We start from the raw sequence: 21,386 nt of genomic DNA, 5'->3' as shown, positions 1-21,386 counted from the left end.
ACACACACACACACACACACACTGACTCAGCTGCTGAATCATCAGTTTGACCCCACACACACACTGAGCCCTGTGAGGTTCCACTGATTCACAGCTACAGGCTTCAGTTCAGCTCATGTTGGAAAAATCAACAACAATATTTATAGATATTTTCTTAACTACCTTAAAAAATAAAATTTTAGTTTTTAGTTTATTAAATTGCTTTAAAGCAGTAAGAGTGAGGAAATCACCTACAGAGTGAAACACATCATTCCTAAGGTTCTGTTAAATAAACTGAATGTACAATATAATAATAATAATAATAATAATAATAATAATAATAATTAAAATAATAATAATAATAATAATAATAATGTTAATAATAATAATAATAATAATGTTAATAATAATAATAATAATGTTAATAATAATAATAATAATAATAATGTTAATAATAATAATAATAATAATAATAATAATAATAATGTTAATAATAATAATAATAATAATAATAATAATAATAATAATGGAGGTTTGATCACATATTCAGGACACAGTGATGGTTTATACACACCTTTAAGCCAACACACACAGGTTACACATTCCCTCTGCTGCGCCCGTGTTCTGTCTAAATGAGCACAGGGTCAGGATGAGATGTTTAAACTTCTGTCCTGCTAATCTTAACATTTTTCTACATCAGATTTCTGTGCATGTTTGGTGAGTAAAGGCGTGGCTCTGGTGACCCGGGCGCAGAGAGTTCCTCAGGAAACAGCTTGATGTTAACAATGTTGATCTCTGCAGCTGGAGGTCACAGCTGGACACGGACACGATCTTTACCTGAACAGTTATTATATTCAGATATTATTATTATTATTATTATTATTATTATTATTATTATTATATCTTTTTTTTCTACAAAAGACAATAACCACTTTTTTCTCTTTTGTTTGTGAGAATGTCACATCACGATGAGAGCCGCAGTATCAGACGTTACACAGCACGTTCACTTCCTCATTTCCTCGTGTGTTTATGAATTTGCACAAACAGTCCAAACTTGTGGTCAGATTAAGATTCAGCTGCTCTGGAACATTGTGTTGTAATATGGAGGAAAATGATTATAACATTTTTACCAAACAATTACAGATTTTTTTTGATAACATTGACGAGTTACTAGAAGAGGCAGCACACTGGTGTAGATGTTAGTGCTCTGGCCTCACACATCATCACACACTTTGTGTTCATTCACAATCATTCCCACATTCTACAGGATCAGTATGGAGCTCAGACGTTGATATTGGGATGTTGAGGAAGCTCCAGTTCCAGTTGATCAGATCTGGGTTTGTGGATCTCACAGGCGTCGTCATGCTGGAGTTCAGACAGTGCAATTCACTTCACTTGTTAGTTCACTTCACTTTTTAGTTCACTTCACTTGTTAGTTCACTTCACTTTTTAGTTCACTTTACTTTAGTGTATCACTTTTAAAAATTTCCATTGTTGGAAAGCAGCTTTACAGAATAAAAAAAAAATAGTTAAAATTATGAATCAAAATGATGAAACTAAACAAGGAACGGGAGAGAGAGAGAGAAGAAGAGGAGAGATGGCAGTTAGGTCTGGTCACAGTTACACAATGTATAATGTGAATGTATATTAACTGTAGAGTGCAAGCAGAGACTCCGGCAGGACTAACTATGACATCATAACTAAAAGGGAGAGCCAGAAGGAAACACAAACATGAGGGGGAACTGAGATGTAAAGCAAACAATCACCTCACCGTCAGCAAACCTGAGTGATCAATGAGAGTGAGGAAGACAGCATCCAAACATACCAGTTCACCATAATACTCTACGTCCATGAGTCCCCCAGATCTGCTCCTTTACCTATGGCTAATCTATTTATAAAAATGCTTGGCTAAATAAATAGGTTTTTAGCCTGGACTTAAACACTGAGACTGTGTCTGAGTCCCGAACACTATTTGGAAGACTATTCCATAATTTTGGGGCTTTGTAAGAAAAAGCTCCGCCCCCTGCTGTAGTTTTCATAATACGCGGTACTGACAAGCAGCCTGCATCCTTTGATCGAAGTAGGCGTGGCGGATCGTAAGACACTAGCAGTTCGCTCAGGTACTGCGGCGCGAGACCATTTAATGCTTTATATGTCAAGAATAGTATTTTAAAATCGATGCGAAATTTCACAGGGAGCCAATGGAGTGAAGATAAGATAGGGGTGATGTGCTCATATCTTCTGGTTCTAGTGAGGACTCTCGCTGCTGCATTCTGGACTAGCTGAAGCTTATTTTTGCATCTAGCTGAACAACCAGACAGTAAGGCATTACAATAGTCCAACCTAGAGGTGATAAAAGCATGAACTAGTTTTTCTGCATCGTTTAGCGACAATATATTTCTTATTCTGGCAATATTTCTGAGGTGAAAGAATGCTATCCTGGTAATATTATCTACATGAGCTTCAAATAAAAGGCTGGAATCAATAATCACACCAAGGTCTTTTACTGTTGCACTTGATGGAACAGAAAGGCCATCTAAAGTTACAGTTACAGTTATAGATCCTTTTAGAGCTGAAACAATATAGTGCACACAGATGTTCTGTACAACTGTGTGTTTAGGGAATAAGCACGTGTGTGTGTGTGTGTGATGGTCAGTGGTGCACATACTTTTGGATTTATAGTGTGATATCATGTGCAAAATATATGAACAATAAAGACATTTTTTGTGTAAATAATTGTTAATTTCTTTCTGAAAATTGATGAAACACAAACCGATCTCTGTGGCGAACTTTAAAAACTTTAAAAGTGAAACATGAAGCAGAATTTTAAAAAGATTATTAATGTTGATCTTTAAATACTATTCGTCTGTAGTAGAAAATTATGGGGTTTGAAATGATTTCCAGGTGAGTTCATCATTATCAGTTTCACAACCTTTTATTGAAAACTTTAAGGATTCGTCCAGTTTAGCATTAATAATAATAATAATAATAATAATAATAATAACAATGTGACCTGATTTTTATCTTTAGATAAATAGATACAACATTTAATCAGCAAACAAGAATAACAAGAATTGCTATGATGGAGGAAGAAAATAAATGAACATAATTAATAGTTTAAGGTGCATAAAGAGGTAGAAAAATGGCATAAAATAATATCTGAATTTAAAAATACTGCTTCTATGTACATGTGCATGATGATTGTACTGTAAATAAGTGTACAGGTGGGAATGAAACTGTACATCAGGTGGACCAGCAAGTAGTGATAGAGAGAGGGTCCAGTGTGGAGCTCGCCTACCTGATGAGATTATTGAGTTTCTTTAACTCAAACCTGAACAATTTGTAAAGTATGTGTGTGTGAGTATTCAGAAGAAAATCATCACACACACACACACACACACACACACACATAAAAAGTACAGAGTCATCTTTTCACAGAGAAGATTTTTACCCAATATAGCCTGGAGTGTGTGATGCGCGCTCCTCATTGGTCGGCTGCTTTACTATAAAAACTGTCCAGGAATAAAAGCTTCAGCTGCTTTTCACTCCGCGGACGTCTTCACCTGAGTGCCGAGTGCTGTGACGGCCCTGCTGACTAACCACGTATGACGTTTTACATTTTATACACATCACAAAACCTTCCTGTGTCATTCTGGGGATAGATTCATATTTTATATATTATAATTAATATCATTTTCTTTTTGCTAGAATGAAGTATTTGGTTGTGTTTGTTCTTGTTTCTCTGGCTTTCACTGCATACGCAACTAGCCGTAAGTCACATCACTGTGTTATTCTTATTATTATTATTATTATTGTTATTATTATTGTTATTATTATTATTATTATTATTGTTGTTGTTGTTGTTGTTGCTTTTATTATTATTATTATTTTCAGCTGGAAACAAATGTTCCAGTGGTTGGTCAGGATTTGGGAAAAAGTGCTACAAATACATAGCAGAATCAAAACCATGGGTTCAAGCCGAGGTAAAGAGTGATTATCTTTTATCAGTAGTGTAGAGTCAGTGGCGTAGAGTCAATAGTGTAGAGTCAGTAGTGTGAAGTCAGTAGTGTAGACTCGGAATTTTATAATCAGTAGTGTATATATTTAGTAGTGCAGTGTCAGTAGCAGAGAGTCAGTAGAGTAGAGTCAGTAGCGTGAAGTAAATAGCGTAGAGTAAGTCGAATCATTAGAGTAGAGTCAGGACTTTAGAGTCAGTAGAGTAGAGTCAGCAGAGCAGAGTAGATTCAGTAGTGTACTGTATATCCAGTAGAGTGGAGGCAGTAGTGTATAATCAGTAGAGTTAGTAGGGAAGAGTCAGTAGTGTAAAGTAAGTAGAGTAGAGTCAGTAGAGTAGAGTCAGTAGAGTAGAGTCAGTAGAGTCAGTAGAGTAGAGTCAGTAGAGTCAGTAGAGTAGAGTCAGCAGAGCAGAGTAGATTCAGTAGTGTACTGTATATCCAGTAGAGTGGAGGCAGTGGTGTATAATCAGTAGAGTTAGTAGGGAAGAGTCAGTAGTGTAAAGTAAATAGAGAAAAGTCAGTAGAGTAGAGTCAGTAGAGTAGAGTCTGTAGAGTAGAGTCAGTAGAGTCTGTAGAGTAGAGTCAGTAGAGTAGAGTCAGTAGTGTTCATTCCATAAACACTAGAATTCAGAAGTGATTTCTGAGAGAGAACCCTCTGGGTGCTCCACTCTGGCTGGTGTATCATCTCCTCCTCCTGTCTCTCGGCAGCTCTACTGTCAGGTCCTGGGAGGAAACCTCGCGTCTGTACACAGTAACCAGACGCACTCCTTCCTTAAGAGAATGACGAGACTCTCTGGCAGCTTCACGCGCACCTGGCTCGGAGCTCAGAACGCAATCTGGGTACATTTCTGTTTCTATTTCTGTTAAAATAATGGACACACACACACACACACACACACACACAGTTGTGCGTCCTTACTCTAGCACTCCTATAACACTTTATAACCACACTAAGGTTCCCTTTTAGTCCGGTTCCTCTTCAGGTTCCTCAGACAGATGTTCCTCACCACCATCACATCTGTCTCACTTGTTCCTTAGGAATCTAAACTACATTCAGATTTCTGTTTCTGACAGAGCTGTGAAATAAATCAAACAACAGCACATTCTGCAAAATAATATGAAAAATAAATTGTTAAAATAAATAATCTGTAAAGTTAAAGCTGATTTTTGAGTCAATTCCACTTTTCAGTCCTATTTCGATTTTTAAGTGGAGTTTTTTTTTAAACAATGTGATTCCATGACTGTATAGTGAGAGTGTAAGACGTTTAATCAGAGCGAAGCAGTGACCCAGGCCCGGTCTTTTCCCAGGACACCGTGTGGTTCTGGTCCGATGGCTCGGTGTTTGACTTCACGAAGTGGCACTCGGGCGAGCCGAACAACCCAGAAGGATACGAACGCTGCCTGGAAATGAACTACGGAGGTAATGACACGAGCACAACACACTCTATTATCATTAATATAATGAAGAGCCGGTGGTGCGGACCCTCCACTGGGAGGAGACACGTGCGGCAGGTTTCCAGTCTGACTCAACACTCATTTACTCCACAGATGAAGTCCTGTGGAACAACCTCCACTGCAACACTGAACTCTACTTTATGTGTCAGAAATCAGCATTTTGAATAACTCATTATACCTGCTCAGGACTGCCTATAGCCTTATTGTCACGTCTCATTGTTAACTACAAAAAATGGAATCATTACTTACAATATGAAAATAAAAATGGATTACGCAGATTAACGCAATTTCCTGTCATTATTGTAATCATCTGATAAACTGACCTAAAGCAGCAAGTGTTTCACTTATTATTATTATTATTATTATTATTATTATTATTGTTGTTGTTGTCCCAAGCCCAGGTAAAATGGGAGGGTTGTGTCAGGAAGGGCATCGGGGGTAAAACCTGTGCCAAGTTGTAGAGCGGTCTGGGTATTCCGCTGTGGCGACCCCTCGCTGGGAGCAGCTAAAAGACCACCACCACCAACAACAACAACAACAACATTATTATTATTATTATTATTATTATTATTATTATTATCATCATTATTATTATTATTATTATTATTATTATTATTAATAATATAAATATTATTATTATCTCATTAAAGATACACCATTTTGCCATTAAGTATTTTTAAAATCAAATATTTTAGATGAATATAATTGTATTAAAATTAACCACCAAAATACTTATTGTCTATAAAACTATTAAAACATTCAATTTAATATAGAAGCACACTGAAACTACAAATACAGTATGAATTGTGAATTTGAGTAGCATCGATAAACTACATCATCACTTACATCATAAATCATCATACTAATAATAATAATAATAACAACAACAATGACAATAATAATAATAATAATAATAATAATAAAAACACATTTAAGAAGTAAGAAAACAGTTTTAGTGGAATAAATGTAAACATGTCTAATGAATGTGATGTAAGATCAATCTAAGATTAAACTACAGAACACTGCACACTGTTATATCATATAACAATATATAATAATCTATTTCATTAATGAACTAAATTATTTGCGCACCTGTACGGTCCAGTGAACACCTTGACACCAGGTGTCTATAACACACTCCATCTAACACACACTGCTGTAGGAGTCTCACTCGTGTGTAGATGATTTTCTCTCCTGTATTACTGGTAATTTGCAAATTCACACAGAAATCAAATCTAAAAAATCCTAAATTCTTTTTCCTGGAAAATTATATTTATTCAGTTTAGGACATGCTGCCATCTTGTGGTGTAAATTCTTAATTCAACATTCAGCACACCCTTTATGGACCTCATGCATATTTAGAAGTCATCCTGCATGAGTTTAATCCCGTACGCAGTGGTGGACCGAGCCGGGCCTGTACACACACACAGCAAAGGATTAAAAAAGATCTGTAGCAGATCATATAAAACAAACAACAAATAACTGGAAAAGAAATAAACAGCCCAGTTTGGTTACTGTATCAGTTTCTTATCAGTTGTTTTAACCAAACATCATGTTGTGTTGGTCAACTGGATCTTTATAGATATTTGCTAATTAGACCGGCAAGAAAAACAATACATTTATCATAATGATGAAAATTATAATATATATATGTCTGTGTGTAAAACCTGTGTGTTGGAGATTGCAGTCATCTCAGGGACACTGATGGTTATTGATCACTTAGTTGAATCTACTTTGAACGATTGTTGTGTGACCTGCAAAGCTGTCAGACACAAAAGGTAAAAAGTGATTCCAGAGTTGTTCCTCATGTCCCCTGTAGTTGGCTAATGGCTTTTTTTTTTTTTTAGAGTTTGAAGCAGAAGATGATGTGCCAATTCACAGATAACTAAACAGTTGATAACCTAGTGTAGCAGTGTGGACAGTGATCAGCAGATCAGTAAAGTCCAGAGAAAAAGTGGATAATATCCAAGCGAAATGGCAGAAGAAACCTTTGGAAAAACAGTCGCGCAATTGAAATGGGAGGAAACTTCTGCAAAAAGGAGCTTCACCAAACAAGCTAACTTTCTTAACAGAGAAACACGAAATTTGTCAGAGCTTAAAAAGGAAGGATTTTGAAACGAATGATGATTACAAGGCTGGGTTTCACTTCCAGCAAGTCCACAGAAGTGTAACTCCAGAACAACTTTAAAAATTCCTTCCAGACGCAGACCTCAAAGAATTGAAAAGGATGAAGATTGAACTCCGTATCAGCCACTGATGGGGAAGACTGTTGCTGGAGCAGACCCAGATCTGTTTGAGGGGGTGGATTTGACAGCACATGAGCCTGAGACGCATTTTGCTCGGTCCATGAGGGCAGCTGCAGTCAAGTATGAGGAAATCTTTGAAAAGGCTGAAGCTCCAAATATCCCTAAGATAATCCAAAGAGGGAAACGTCATGTAGCATAACAAAAAGCTCACTGGCAAGTAACCAGGATTTTCCTGAGTGGTGGAAGTGGAACAGTATCAGGGCAGCCTGCGACCCCAAGTGTGGTAGGTGTCGTTGTGGTAACTGTCAGCCTGGACGAAAATAAATTACTCTAGCAGAAGAGAAGGAACTTGAGATCATAAGAGAGGGTGTCACCTATGTTGAAAAAGATTCAAGTCATAACACCTTGGTTCCCAAGAATGTGGTTGTGTGGTGTACAGTACCTGGATGGCAATGGCACAGCTGCTTGGGCCGATCATTGCTTTTTTGCGACTATATAATATTTCTTGTTGTTTTCATGGACTTTGGGTCATGCTGTGTGTAGGAGCCATATTTCATTTTTAGGATTCTGTGGTTGTGTTTATTTAAAGTTTATTAATTAAGCATTCATTCATGATAATCGTAAGTTGTTCTGTGACGTCATTCCATAATTGCGTATTTGCTTTATTCTTACGAACGGTAGAAGTTGTTAAGATACGGAAGTTGAGGAGAACACAAGCTTTTGACCGTAATCAAAAAACGTAATAAGATACAGCAAATAAGTTGTTGTAATCATAATGGGTTTATGCAAGAAAACTGTAAGAAGTGTTGAACGTTTGAGGTTAAAAAATAAACGAAGAGACAAAGAATTCATGGACGTCTGAGTCGTGAGTAAATCGAAAGAAAGATACGCGTCAGAACTTGTGGAATAACATGTAAAGTCAGCTTCCACAAGTTCTGACGCGTATCTTTCTTTCAAAAGTGTTTCTTTCTGGTGTTTATCATTTCGTGAAGCTACTCTTCGAGACCTTTGTCGACGAGCGCCCTCACACACTCAAACTAAGTAGTCTCAAACATTCAACGGTGAAGTTTCACCATTGAACAGCGTGTCAATGGTGGCGCCTAAGACACTCGCATCTAATAAGTCTGGGAGTGTAGCTACGGCAGTATCCAAAAGGACCTCCACATCTGCAGCATCCTCAGCTCGTCTTAAAGAAGAAGCTAACAGAGCAGCTTTGTTGGTTAAAGCAGCAACCCTAGAAGAACGGCAGGCGTTAGAAATGGAGGAAGCACAATTAAGGACACAATTAAAACTAAGGAAGCACAGCTAAAGGCACAATTAAAAACTAAGGGAGCACATTTAAGGGCTAAAATGGAAAAGCTGAAAATCGAAACGGTGCTTGCAATGTCCAATGCTAAATTAAAGGTGTATCAGGATTGTGAAGAACGACAACATCCTGCAGTGTGATCATCGAATCGAGTGGTGCATATGTTACCAAATCAGAACGTAATGAACATGACAGGTACAGCGTGCCATCAAAATATGGCAGAATGTCATCACGTGGTGAGGCAGCCCATTGAAGTGTGCCCGTAAGTGTCAGACCTAAGAAGACAAGTACTTTGAAGGAACGGTTTACCCAAGACAATGAATATTTACTCCATAATATCGATACAGTAGAGCTTCAAAGAGTGATGCCACGTCAGACAGATATCACAGAAATGCTTGCGAATAGTCAAAGGCAATTTTCTTTACCTCAGCGCGATGTTTCTTTGTTTCATAGAGACCCGCTTGAGTTCAGGTCTTTTATGAAGGCGTTTGAACATGTTGTTGAATTGAGAGCTGATAGTGATGCTGATAAGTTATACTTCCTTGGGCAGTACACTAGAGGAGAGCCAAGAGATCTTGTGAAGAGCTGCCAGCATATGCCAGATCATTGTGGTTATGCAGAAGCGATGAAACTGTTACACGACAGGTTTGGAAATGAGCTTCAACAGCGCTGATGCAAAAGGCATTCAAATGGCCTGAAATAAAGTCAGAGGATGGGAAGTCGTTAAGCGCTTTCTCCCTGTTTCTGGTAACTTGCCGCAATGTTAAGAAAGACATTGAATGCATGGATGAGTTAGATAATTCTACCAACATGAGGATTATTATCTCAAAACTGCCCTACAAATTGCGTGAAAGATGGAGGATCCATGCATACGAATACGAGGAGCACCGTTAGAAAAGAGCCAAGTTTGTGCAATTAGTGGAATTTGTTGATCGACAAGCAAAAGTAATATTCAATTCAATTCAATTTTATTTATATAGCGCTTTTAACAATGGTCATTGTCTCAAAGCAGCTTCACAAAGATGAAAGAAATTCGTAAAAAAAAAAATATATATATATATGTACTGTTTATATATAAAATAATAATAATAATAATAATAATAATAATAAATTGTGTATGTGTGAGAAAAATGTGTCTAGATAATAACGAGATGACTGAATGAAATGTCTTTGATGAGCAAGCCAAAGGCGACGGCGACAGTGGCAAGGAAAAACTCCCTGAGATGGTAATAGGAAGAAACCTTGAGAGGAACCAGACTCAACAGGGAACCCATCCTCATCTGGGTGATAACAGATAGAGATGATATAACACCATGTGTGTTGTGCAGCTGAAAGTTCAATATAACAGAAGTTCTTTAAATTAACATGAAGTCCAGTTCAGCATAGGGATGAGTCAGTAGGTGCAGAGGGCAGATGGGGTCTGGATCACTGGGAGCACAGGAGCAGGATGTGTAGCTCCAACCATCATAAAGCAGAATTCAGCTGGAGCTGGTCCTTCTCTGGATGCCTCAGGATCCTCACAGGGTTGGCCTTTGTCTACTGAAGCTGGTACAATCTCCAGATGCCTCGGGATGGGTAGAAAAGTACAGAACAGATGGAGAGAATTAGCGTAGTTGCCATTCAGGATAGATGTACTAAAGTATGAAGTTATGGGATGAGTTACGTGTATGCCAGATTAAAGAGATGCGTCTTGAGTCTACTTTTAAACTGGAAAACCATGTCTGCTCCCCGAACACTGTCTGGAAGGCTATTCCAAAGCTTTGGAGCTAAATATGAAAAAGCCCTACCCCCTTTTGTAGATATTGAAATTCTGGGAATTACCAGAAGTCCAGAGTTTTGTGATCTTAAGTAGCGTGGTGGATTATAGCGTTTCAGAAGACTGGTTAGGTATGTGGGAGCTAAACCATTTAAAGCCTTGTATGTAAGTAATACTATTTTGTAATTAATTCTAAACTGAACAGGTAGCCAGTGCAGGAATGATAATATTGGGGTTATATGATCATATTTTCTGGATCTAGTGAGAACCCTGGCGACTGCATTTTGGATTACCTGAAGCTTGTTTATTGAGGATGCAGGACAACCACCTACTAATGCATTACAATAGTCCAGTCTGGAGGTCATGAATGCATGAACTAGCTTTTCTGCATCAGATACGGATAAGATGCTCCTAAGTTTGGTGATATTTCTAAGATGGAAAAAGGCTGTTTTTGTGATATTGGAAATATGATTTTCAAAGGACAAGTTACTGTCTAATATTACGCCCAGGTCTTTTACTGTTGAGCTAGTAGTAACAGTACATCCTTCTAAACACAGGCTGAATTGTGACAGCTGTTGTGTGCTGGTTTTTGGGCCGATGAGTAATATCTCTGTCTTATCTGAGTTTAGTAAAAGAAAGTTATTGGTCATCCAATCTTTTATGTCCTGGACACACTCGGTTAATCTAGACAATTTAGGTAGTTCGTCTGGTTTTGTTGAGATATATAATTGGGTATCATCAGCATAACAATGGAAACTAATCCCATGTCTTCTAATGATGTTACCCAGGGGAAGCATGTATATTGAGAACAGCAGAGGTCCTAAAACTGACCCTTGTGGGACCCCATATTTCACTGGTATTACACCAGACAGTTCTCCATTTAGATCTAAAAAATGGTATCGAATATATCAAACCCACTCTTTGGAGACCTGGGGCCTCATGTATCAACGCTGCGTACGCACAAAAACTTTGCTTACGCCAGTTTTCACACTCACGGTCAGATTTACTAACAGTGAAATTAACGTGAGAATGTGCGTTCTTCCACGCCAACTTCATGTCTGGCGTACGTGTATTTCTTGTCTGTGTTTGTTTTATTTCTGTTGGCGACTCCTAGAGGCAATTACAGTATGTTAAATTGCACACTACAAAGTATCGCACCAACACATGTGAAAAACATTGCTATTAATTTATAATTGATAAAATGGGTTAATTGACACAATATTTTTCTACCAATTATGTGATTTAGAACATATAAAAGCATATGCTAATATATACAACCCTTAGTCTATGGCAATGGCAGTGTTGGCCTTATTAGAGGACATTGTCAATGGCTGAATCAGAAGGGACACGTTTTTAGGGATCACAGTGATTTTCTGGCCCACGATGATGACGGGCTTATTAGCCGTTTCAGATTTTCAAGAGCTATCCTCTTGGAGCTCTGTGCTGAGTTGGGTCCAAATTTGGAAAGAGAGACAGCGAGGAGCCACACATTACCCGTTCCCTTACAGGTGCTGACAATGCTTGGCTTCCTGGCAACTGGTTCTTTCCAAAGGGAACTGGCACACTGCTCGGGGTTAAGCCAGTCGTCTTTGAGCTGTGCAATGCCAGCTGTATGGGACGGGATCATCCGCATGTCTAGCAGGTAGCATATATAAGGTTTCCATACCATGCAGTTGACCAGCCAAACATTAAAGCACAATTTGCAGCGATCGACGGTTTTCCTAATGTAATCGGAGCGATCGACTGCACCCACACTGCTATAAAGGCGCCATCTGAAGACGAATTTGCATACGTGAATCAGAAACATTTCCAATTAATAAATGTGCAAATAATATGTGATGCTTAAGTGCGCCTAACAAATATTGTGCCAAGGTGGCCTGGGACAACCCATGATTCATTCATCCTCACAAACAGCATGGTTGGGATGAGGCTCCAGGGTGGCAGGGTGCGCGATGGGTGGCTTCTTGGTGAGTGATGTATTTAAAGATATTATTCCATCTCAAGATTTTGTTATTAATTCCGGAAATAAGAATTAATAAGAATAACACAGTTTTTCTCCGGTCTACCTCCGATAGGAGCACCTCCAATTCACATTCTGTGAAGTTTCTCTTTATGCTTGCTTTTGCCTCCATCTAACCCTATCCTCTGCCTCCTCTTCTCTCACACTAACTTACTTCATGTCCTCTCTCACTGCATCCATAAATCTCCTTTTTGGTCTTTCTCTAGACCTCCTGCCTGGCAGTTCCAACCTCAGCATCCTTCTACCGATATATTCACAATCTCTCCTCTGAACATGTCCAAACCACCTCAATCTGGCCTCTCTGACTTTATCTCTAAAACATCTAACGTGGGTTGTCCCTCTGATAAACTCATTCTTGATCGTATCCATCCTTGTCACTCCCAAAGAGAACCTCAACATCTTCAGCTCTGCTACCTCCAACTCTGTCTCCTGTCTTTTCTTCAGTGCCACTGTCTCTAAGCCGTAGAGCATTGCTGGTAAGATGGTTGTTCATCTGTTTGGTGCAAAATCATCTCCAAGTGTTGCTAACTTCGCCCTTAGGAAAACAGCAGAAGAAAACCGCAGCAATGCATCTGCTGAGGCAGTCAACACAGTACTTAGAAACTTTTATGTAGACGACTGTTCAAAGTCCGTCTCGAGCCATGATCAAGCAGTTGCGTTATATAACAATCTCACCAACCTTTGTGCAAGTGGAGGGTTCCACCTCACCAAGTGGGCAAGTAATAGTCGTGCCTTACTGACTTCTATTCCTGAGAGTGAAAGATTCAAAGACATAAGAGACTTGGATTTGAGTAAAGATGCACTTCCTGTCGAGAGAGCTCTAGGGGTGTTGTGGTGCATCAATTCAGACACGTTCAAGTTTAAGATTAGTTTAAAAGAGCAGCCTGTGACTAGAAAAGGAATCTTGTCAATTACTAGTTCAATTTATGACCACTTGGGTTTCCTTGCACCACTCATACTGCCAGCTAAGATCTTAATGCAGCAGTTGTGCAAAGAAAAACCCACATGTGAAAAAATGTCAATTGGATCCATGGTCCCTCTTTTCTCAAAGAACCAGAGTGTAGCTGGCCTGAGAACATTCATGACCTGTCTCGATAACGAGATCAAACATTCAGCTTCAGTGAATCTCGTGAGTACTACAGAGAGCACAGAGGCCATGAGCAAACTGATCAATTATCACTCTGACTGGTACAAGTAGAAAAGATCCGTTGCCTGGATTCTTCATATCAAGGACATGTTTAAACAAAGAACAAAAAAGGTTAAAAGACGTTTAGATGACCCAATGACAGAAACCCACAAGTCTCTGACAATTCAGGACTTAACAAGAGCAGAAAATGAAGTCATCAAGTTCTTTCAAAACCAAAAATTCAAAGGAGAAATTTCCATGTTGCAAAAGGGCGATGCATCTGTAAAAAGGAACAGTTGTCTCTCCAAACTAGACCCAGTGCTGCAGGATGGAGTGCTGAGAGTCGAACGACGTCTTGGTAGGTCTGCAATGCCCGAGCATGTAAAACACCCAGTCATCATACCCAAAGACTCACACATTACAACTTTAATCTTAAGAGACATTAATGAAAAGGTCGGACATTGTGGAAGGAATTATATACTTTCAAAATTGCGGCAGAAACACTGGATTACGACTGCTAACTCCCTTGTGAGAACGTTTCTGTCCAGTTGTGAGACATGTAGAAAGATCAGAGCAAAAACAGGTGAACAAAAGATGTCAGAACTGCCACGTGACAGAATAACACCAGATCACCCATCGTTCACTAACGTAGGGGTAGACTATTTTGGACCCTTCGAGGTCAAACGAGGTAGAAGTAATGTTAAAAGATATGGCGTATTGTTTACTTGTCTGACAACAAGAGCCGTGCACATTGAAGTCGCGCAGCCATTACATTTACATTTACATTTAGGCATTTGGCAGACGCTCTTATCCAGAGCGACTTACATTTTTATCTCATTAAACATCTGAGCAGTTGAGGGTTAAGGGCCGCGCTCAAGGGCCCAACAGTGGCAACTTGGTGGTTGTGGGGTTTGAACCTGGGATCTTCCGAACTGTAGCCTTAACCACTGAGCTACCCCTAGCCATTAGATACAGACTCCTGCTTAAATGCTATTCGACGCTTCATGTGCAGAAGAGGCCAGGTGTCAGTTATGAGAAGTGATAATGGAACAAACTTTATAGGCGCTGAGACTGAATTGCGTAAAGCTATCCAACAGTGGAATCAGTCCAAAATTGAAGGCGTCCTCATGCAAAAGGGGATACAATGGATATTTAATTCTCCTGCTGGGTCTCACTTCGGTGGAATATGGGAACGGCAGATAAGATCAGTTAAAAAAATCCTGAGATCTGTACTTAAAGAACAAAACCTAAACGATGAGAGCTTGCACACATTCCTGTGTGAGGTGGAAGCTATAATGAATGATCGTCCCCTCACCACCGCTACAGATGATCCCACAGACCTGGAGCCCCTGACACCTAACCACCTGCTGCTGATGAAAAGACAGCCAAACCTGCCTCCTGGACTTTTCAAAAAGGAGGACACTTACGCACGTCGCAAGTGGAAGCAAATTCAGTACCTTGCCGACCTATTCTGGAAACGATGGGTGCGTGAATACTTGCCCTTCCCTCAGGAGCGCCAAAAATGGCCTCAAGTGAGAAAAGAACTCTCGATTGGAGATGTAGTTCTAATAATTAATGAGCCTTCTCCGAGAAATTCATGGGTCATCGGACGGATCACAAAAGTGTTCCCTGATAAAAAAGGACTTGTGAGACGTGTGCTGGTCAAAACCAAAACCAGCACCCTGGAAAGACCCATCGATAAGCTGTGCCTCATATGTGAAATGGACTGTTAATTATATCACAACTAGTTATGACTTTTTCTTTGTTACGCAAAGATATGAACACTTTAAGGCACATAGTATACATTTAGAATGTTTAAAGTGATGATTAATGTGTATGGTAAAACTACATGGCTCTATCGTTAAAAAAATAAAATAAAATAAAATGTAATTGTCAGTCTCCCTGCCTGTTAATTAGGGGCTGGAAATGTAGGAGCCATATTTTATTTTTAGGATTCTGTTGTTGTGTTTATTTAAAGTTTATTAATTAAGCATTCATTTATGATAATCGTAAGTTCTGTGACGTCATTCCATAATTGCGTATTTGCATGATTCTTACGAACGGTAGAAGTTGTTAAGATACGGAAGTTGAGGAGAACACAAGCTTTTGACCGTAATCAAAAACCGTAATAAGATACAGCAAATAAGTTGTTGTAACCATAGTGGATTCATGCAAGAAAACTGTAAGAAGTGTTGAACGTTTGAGGTTAAAAAATAAACGAAGAGACAAAGAATTCATGGACGTCCGAGTCGTGAGAAAGATACGCGTCAGAACTTGTGGAATAACATGCCTGTACACTGTGTGTGTGTGTGTGTGTGTGTGTGCTTTGTGCTTTGTTCACTGCTCATAACACACAGAGCTAGAGGGCAGTGATGGTACCAGCCTGTCCCGACCCCAGCCCTGGCTCTGCACAGACGGCTTCAGCTTTTAACCTCAGCTGAGTCTCTCTAATATTAACCATATTAACGACAGTTTATTAGGTTTAGTTTTTTACATCATCTCTAAAATCTTCCCCAGGTTCTGTTCACCCTGCGCTACACCTGCTTGCCCCTTCACGATTTTTTTATATATAAAATTTTAGATATAAATAAAAAATAATGTATATATAATAAAAGATAACCTGAGTAAATGCAGTTTTTTAAATTAAGAATTTAATTAAATTAAATTGCAGCATTAAAGTAAAAAGCTGTGTTAATCTGCCTGGCCCCATGTGAAAAAGTAATTGCCCCCAGACCTGCTTGTGCCACGCTTGGCTGCAACAACTGCAATCCAGTGTTTGTGATAACTGGCCATGAGTCTTTCACATCCTGTGGAGGAATTTTGTCCCGCTCTTCCTTTAGAATAGTTTTAATTCAGCTACACTGGAGGATTTAACCTGTATAAAGTCATGCCATGACTTATGGACTTAATCCGATATAAGTTCAGACTTTGACTAGGCCACTCCAATACCTTAATTTAGATTTTTTTTTCTGAGCCAGTCATTAAGTTAAGCTAAGTTTCATTGAGTGGACGTTCTTCTTCAGGATTTTCTGGTAGAGCTCAGAGTTCATGGTTCCACCAATAACAGCAAGTCGTCCAGATCCTGAAGCTGCGAAGCTCGAGACCATCACACTACCATGTGTGACTGTTTCTATGATGTTCTTTTTTTATGATACTGTGTTAGTTTTACATCAGATGTAATGGGGGACTCACCTTCCAAAAAGTTTAATTTTGTCTCATCAGTCCACAGAATATTTGTCCAAAAGTCTCTGTGATAATTGAGATGTTTTTTGGTTAATATGAGACAAGCCTTTGTGGACTCCCATGGACACCATTTTTGTCCCCCAGTCTCTTGCTTATTGTTGAGTCATGAACTCTGACTTTAACTGAGGCGAGTGACGCCTGCAGGTCTTTAGATGTTCTTCTGGTTCTTCTATGAGCTCCTGGATGAGGCCACTCAGGATGTCCGGCCACTCCTGTGAAGGTTCACCTCTGTTCCAGGTTTTCTCCATGTGTGTCTCCAATGTTTCTCACCGTGGTTCACTGGAGTCCCAAAGCCTTAGTAATAATGATTTTGTAACATTTTCCACTGATACATGTCAATCACTTTGTTTCGCTCTTGAATTTCTTTTCTTTCTTCACCAGATCTGACAGTGATCAAGTCTGGGTGTGGCAAGTGCCATTTTTTTTTCCAAAAAAATGTGGTTAGTTACAGTAAATTCTAAACTGGATTATGTTTATTAACTCAGGTTGTCTTTATATAATATAAAAATTAGTTTGATGATCTCATCAAGGGGCAAATACTTTTTCACAACACTGTATTTTTCTGATTATATATGAAAAAGCAGTGTGGAGAGAGAGAGAGAGAGAGAGAGAGAGAGCAGTGGAGGAGATCAAGCTAGACAGAGAGAACAACACACTCACTGGAAGCAGAAGCAAAGGGTCCGGATTCTCTGTGCTTTGATTGGCTGTTTAGCTGTAGCCTGGAGGCAGGCTCCGCCCACTGCCGGCCTGGTGATGTCGTTCAGTGCATGATGTGCTTGTGTCACTGTAGTGCATAAGGAGGGGTGGGGGAAGGAGAGAGAGAAAGAGAGACTGTGTGAGTGTGTGTGTGTGCGTGCGTGTGTGTGTGCGCATGTGTGTATGTGTGTGTGGGAGAGAGAAAGAGAGAGAGAGCGAGAGAGAGAGGGGAGAAACAGGCCTCCACCCTGAGTATTAGGGAAATGGGAGTCTGTATGAGGGATAAAGCAGTGAGCCTCTGCATCATCTACATCCCTGAAGCAATGGAGAAAAGGTAAGGATCTCTCTCCCTCCTTCACACACACACACACACACACACACACACACACACACACACACACACACAGATAAATCTGTAGGAAATAAGAGCGAGAGATGGAGAGATGGAGAGAGTCTGTGTTGCGCAAGCAGCAGCGGCTGTAGCGTGGGGGTGAGGGACGGGCAGAGGAGCCGAGAAGATGGAGATGATGCTCACACATGCACTCAAGCAGAAACTATTCATGCAGAACGCTTTATGGCAGGGATTTACACACACACACACACACACACACACACACACACACTAACATGTCGTCTGTCCACATCACGTTCCTGAGGAGCAGCAGGCGTTCAGCATCAGCTTCCTCACATGGAGACGATATTCAGCTTTACAGCAAATCTGTTGAATATAAATATGAACCCAGCTATACAACAGCACTCACACACACACACACACACGCACACGCACACACACACACACACCTACACACCTCATCCGTTCTCGTTTTCGGGTCCCGGACGACACACAAACATCCTGGGCCTAAATTTTTATGTCACAGTTTCGGAGTGACGTTTAGTGAAGACCTGCATGTGTGCTGATTCACACAGTCTGCTCCTGCAGAAACATTATTCATCTTAAAGCAAGTTCACTCCCCTGCTGTAGGGCACACTCCTCCTGCTGTAGTGCACACTCCTCCTGCTGTAGTGCACACTCCTCCTGCTGTAGTGCACACTCCTCCAGCTGTAGTGCACACTTCTTCTGCTGTAGGGCACACTCCTCCTGCTGTAGTGCACACTCCTCCTGCTGTAGTGCACACTCCTCCTGCTGTAGTGCACACTCCTCCTGCTGTAGGGCACACTCCTCCTGCTGTAGGGCACACTCCTCCTGCTGTAGGGCACACTCCTCCTGCTGTACGGCACACTCCTCCTGCTGTACGGCACAGTCCTCCTGCTGTAGGGCACAGTCCTCCTGCTGTAGGGTACACTCCTTTTGCTGTAGAGCACACTCCTCCTGCTGTAGTGCACACTCCTCCTGCTGTAGGGCACACTCCTCCTGCTGTAGGGCACACTCCTCCTGCTGTAGGGTACACTCCTCCTGCTGTAGAGCACACTCCTCCTGCTGTAGTGCACACTCCTCCTGCTGTAGTGCACACTCCTCCTGCTGTAGTGCACACTCCTCCTGCTGTAGTGCACACTCCTCCTGCTGTAGGGCACACTCCTCCTGCTGTAGGGTACACTCCTCCTGCTGTAGAGCACACTCCTCCTGCTGTAGTGCACACTCCTCCTGCTGTAGGGCACACTCCTCCTGCTGTAGTGCACACTCCTCCTGCTGTAGGGCACACTCCTCCTGCTGTAAGGCACACTCCTCCTGCTGTACGGCACACTCCTCCTGCTGTACGGCACACTCCTCCTGCTGTAGGGTACACTCCTTTTGCTGTAGAGCACACTCCTCCAGCTGTAGGGCACACTCCTCCTGCTGTAGGGCACACTCCTCCTGCTGTAGGGCACACTCCTCCTGCTGTAGTGCACACTCCTCCTGCTGTACGGCACACTCCTCCTGCTGTAGGGTACACTCCTTCTGCTGTAGAGCACACTCCTTCTGCTGTAGTGCACACTCCTCCTGCTGTAGTGCACACTCCTCCTGCTGTAGTGCACACTCCTCCTGCTGTAGTGCACACTCCTCCTGCTGTAGTGCACACTCCTCCTGCTGTAGTGCACACTCCTCCTGCTGTAGGGCACACTCCTCCTGCTGTAGTGCACACTCCTCCTGCTGTAGGGCACACTCCTCCTGCTGTAAGGCACACTACTCCTGCTGTACGGCACACTCCTCCTGCTGTACGGCACACTCCTCCTGCTGTAGGGCACAGTCCTCCTGCTGTAGGGTACACTCCTTTTGCTGTAGAGCACACTCCTCCAGCTGTAGTGCACACTCCTCCTGCTGTAGGGCACACTCCTCCTGCTGTAGTGCACACTCCTCCTGCTGTAGGGCACACTCCTCCTGCTGTAGGGTACACTCCTCCTGCTGTAGAGCACACTCCTCCTGCTGTAGTGCACACTCCTCCTGCTGTAGTGCACACTCCTCCTGCTGTAGTGCACACTCCTCCTGCTGTAGGGCACACTCCTCCTGCTGTAGTGCACACTCCTCCTGCTGTAGGGCACACTCCTCCTGCTGTAGGGCACACTCCTCCTGCTGTAGGGTACACTCCTCCTGCTGTAGTGCACACTCCTCCTGCTGTAGTGCACACTCCTCCTGCTGTAGGGCACACTCCTCCTGCTGTAGTGCACACTCCTCCTGCTGTAGTATAAAACACTGTCTGATGAGCTCCAGCTGTGTGATGTATCGGCTGCACACACTCTCACCCGTGATGATATTGGACTACTTGACTAGCATGCATGCTACAGTGCTAATGCTCCATCTGCTCACGTGAGGAGATCATGTGAAGTGCTCCGCACCCCCCTCTGCCCGTCCCCAATCCCGGGGGATCGTTATCATTACTTCTAAATCCACCTCACAGCTGAGCGACATCACCTCTCATCTCTTCTTCATCTTTTTGTCCTCTGTTGTCTCCATGAAAGAAAAGGAAACATCTAACTCTAAAGCCAACTGGAAACTAAATGCTGCTTTCAGATTCAGCACTTCTTCTGCAACAAATAAAGCTATTGATTGTAAGTGAAGTTCAGTGTGTGTAAGGAGAATGCGGCTGGCCGACGTGTCAATCACGCAGACTCTCATTAGGCAGCAAAACACACGAATCAAACCTGGAGCTAAATGAGCTGAATCATCTGGAGCTCGTGTTCGGGTTCATCTGTAGATTCCTGTCCTTGGCTGAGACGAGAGGAACCCTGTGAGATCTTCTGCTTGTTGGAGCCCGGACACTCCTGATCTCCTGAGATTTTCACACACGAAAGCATCCAGTGATTGGAAACATGAGAACCACAGGAACGCTCAGGGAACTCGTGGAACCGTTTGTTCAACCACTGTGAGTAGAAAAGCGTCTCGGAACACAGAACTGCACTCCACTGCATGTATAATTCTCAAACAGTGTCTCATCCTTCACTTTCACAGATTCAGAAGCAAACAGTAACAGAACGCGGACTTCTACAGATGAAAGTTTGGATAAAAATACACAATCTCCTGAATTCTAATGAAACTGAAACACCTGCGCTGAATAACGAGGTTGCTGATTTCACACCTGTTTGAGGATTTTGATTATTTTATTTCTG

At 41.3% G+C, this 21,386-nt stretch overlaps 2 protein-coding genes across 2 annotated transcripts in view; both read left to right on the top strand.

Moving 5' to 3' along the window:
• The first annotated feature begins 3,488 nt into the window (after window positions 1–3,488).
• On the top strand, window positions 3,489–5,732 carry si:dkeyp-75b4.10 (ladderlectin). The gene is made up of 6 exons (XM_053477479.1): window positions 3,489–3,582; window positions 3,688–3,749; window positions 3,874–3,962; window positions 4,704–4,835; window positions 5,304–5,415; window positions 5,544–5,732. The coding sequence occupies exons 2-6, from the start codon at window positions 3,689–3,691 to the stop codon at window positions 5,612–5,614; spliced, it is 465 nt and encodes a 154-aa protein (XP_053333454.1). The 5' UTR covers window positions 3,489–3,582; window position 3,688; the 3' UTR covers window positions 5,615–5,732.
• Window positions 5,733–17,963: 12,231 nt separating this feature from the next.
• trim2b (tripartite motif containing 2b) overlaps window positions 17,964–21,386 on the top strand; it is a 16,479-nt gene continuing 13,056 nt past the window's right edge. The window contains exon 1 of the mRNA XM_053477669.1: window positions 17,964–18,177. The gene's annotated coding sequence lies outside the window, so the exon portion shown is untranslated. The remainder of the gene's footprint in view (window positions 18,178–21,386) is intronic.

The sequence above is a fragment of the Clarias gariepinus genome, chromosome 18 (assembly GCF_024256425.1).
Source record: "Clarias gariepinus isolate MV-2021 ecotype Netherlands chromosome 18, CGAR_prim_01v2, whole genome shotgun sequence".
Lineage (NCBI taxonomy): Eukaryota > Metazoa > Chordata > Actinopteri > Siluriformes > Clariidae > Clarias > Clarias gariepinus.
The sequence above is the reverse complement of the archived record's forward strand: the minus strand, read 5'-3'. Positions and strand labels throughout refer to the sequence as shown.

Coding starts and splice junctions, on each gene's coding strand:
- si:dkeyp-75b4.10 (XM_053477479.1), top strand. CDS start 3,689: ATGAAGTATTTGGTTGTGTTTGTTCTTGTTTCTCTGGCTTTCACTGCA. Junction 3,963..4,703: donor AACCATGGGTTCAAGCCGAG/GTAAAGAGTGAT, acceptor GTCTCTCGGCAG/CTCTACTGTCAGGTCCTGGG. Junction 5,416..5,543: donor CCTGGAAATGAACTACGGAG/GTAATGACACGA, acceptor TTTACTCCACAG/ATGAAGTCCTGTGGAACAAC.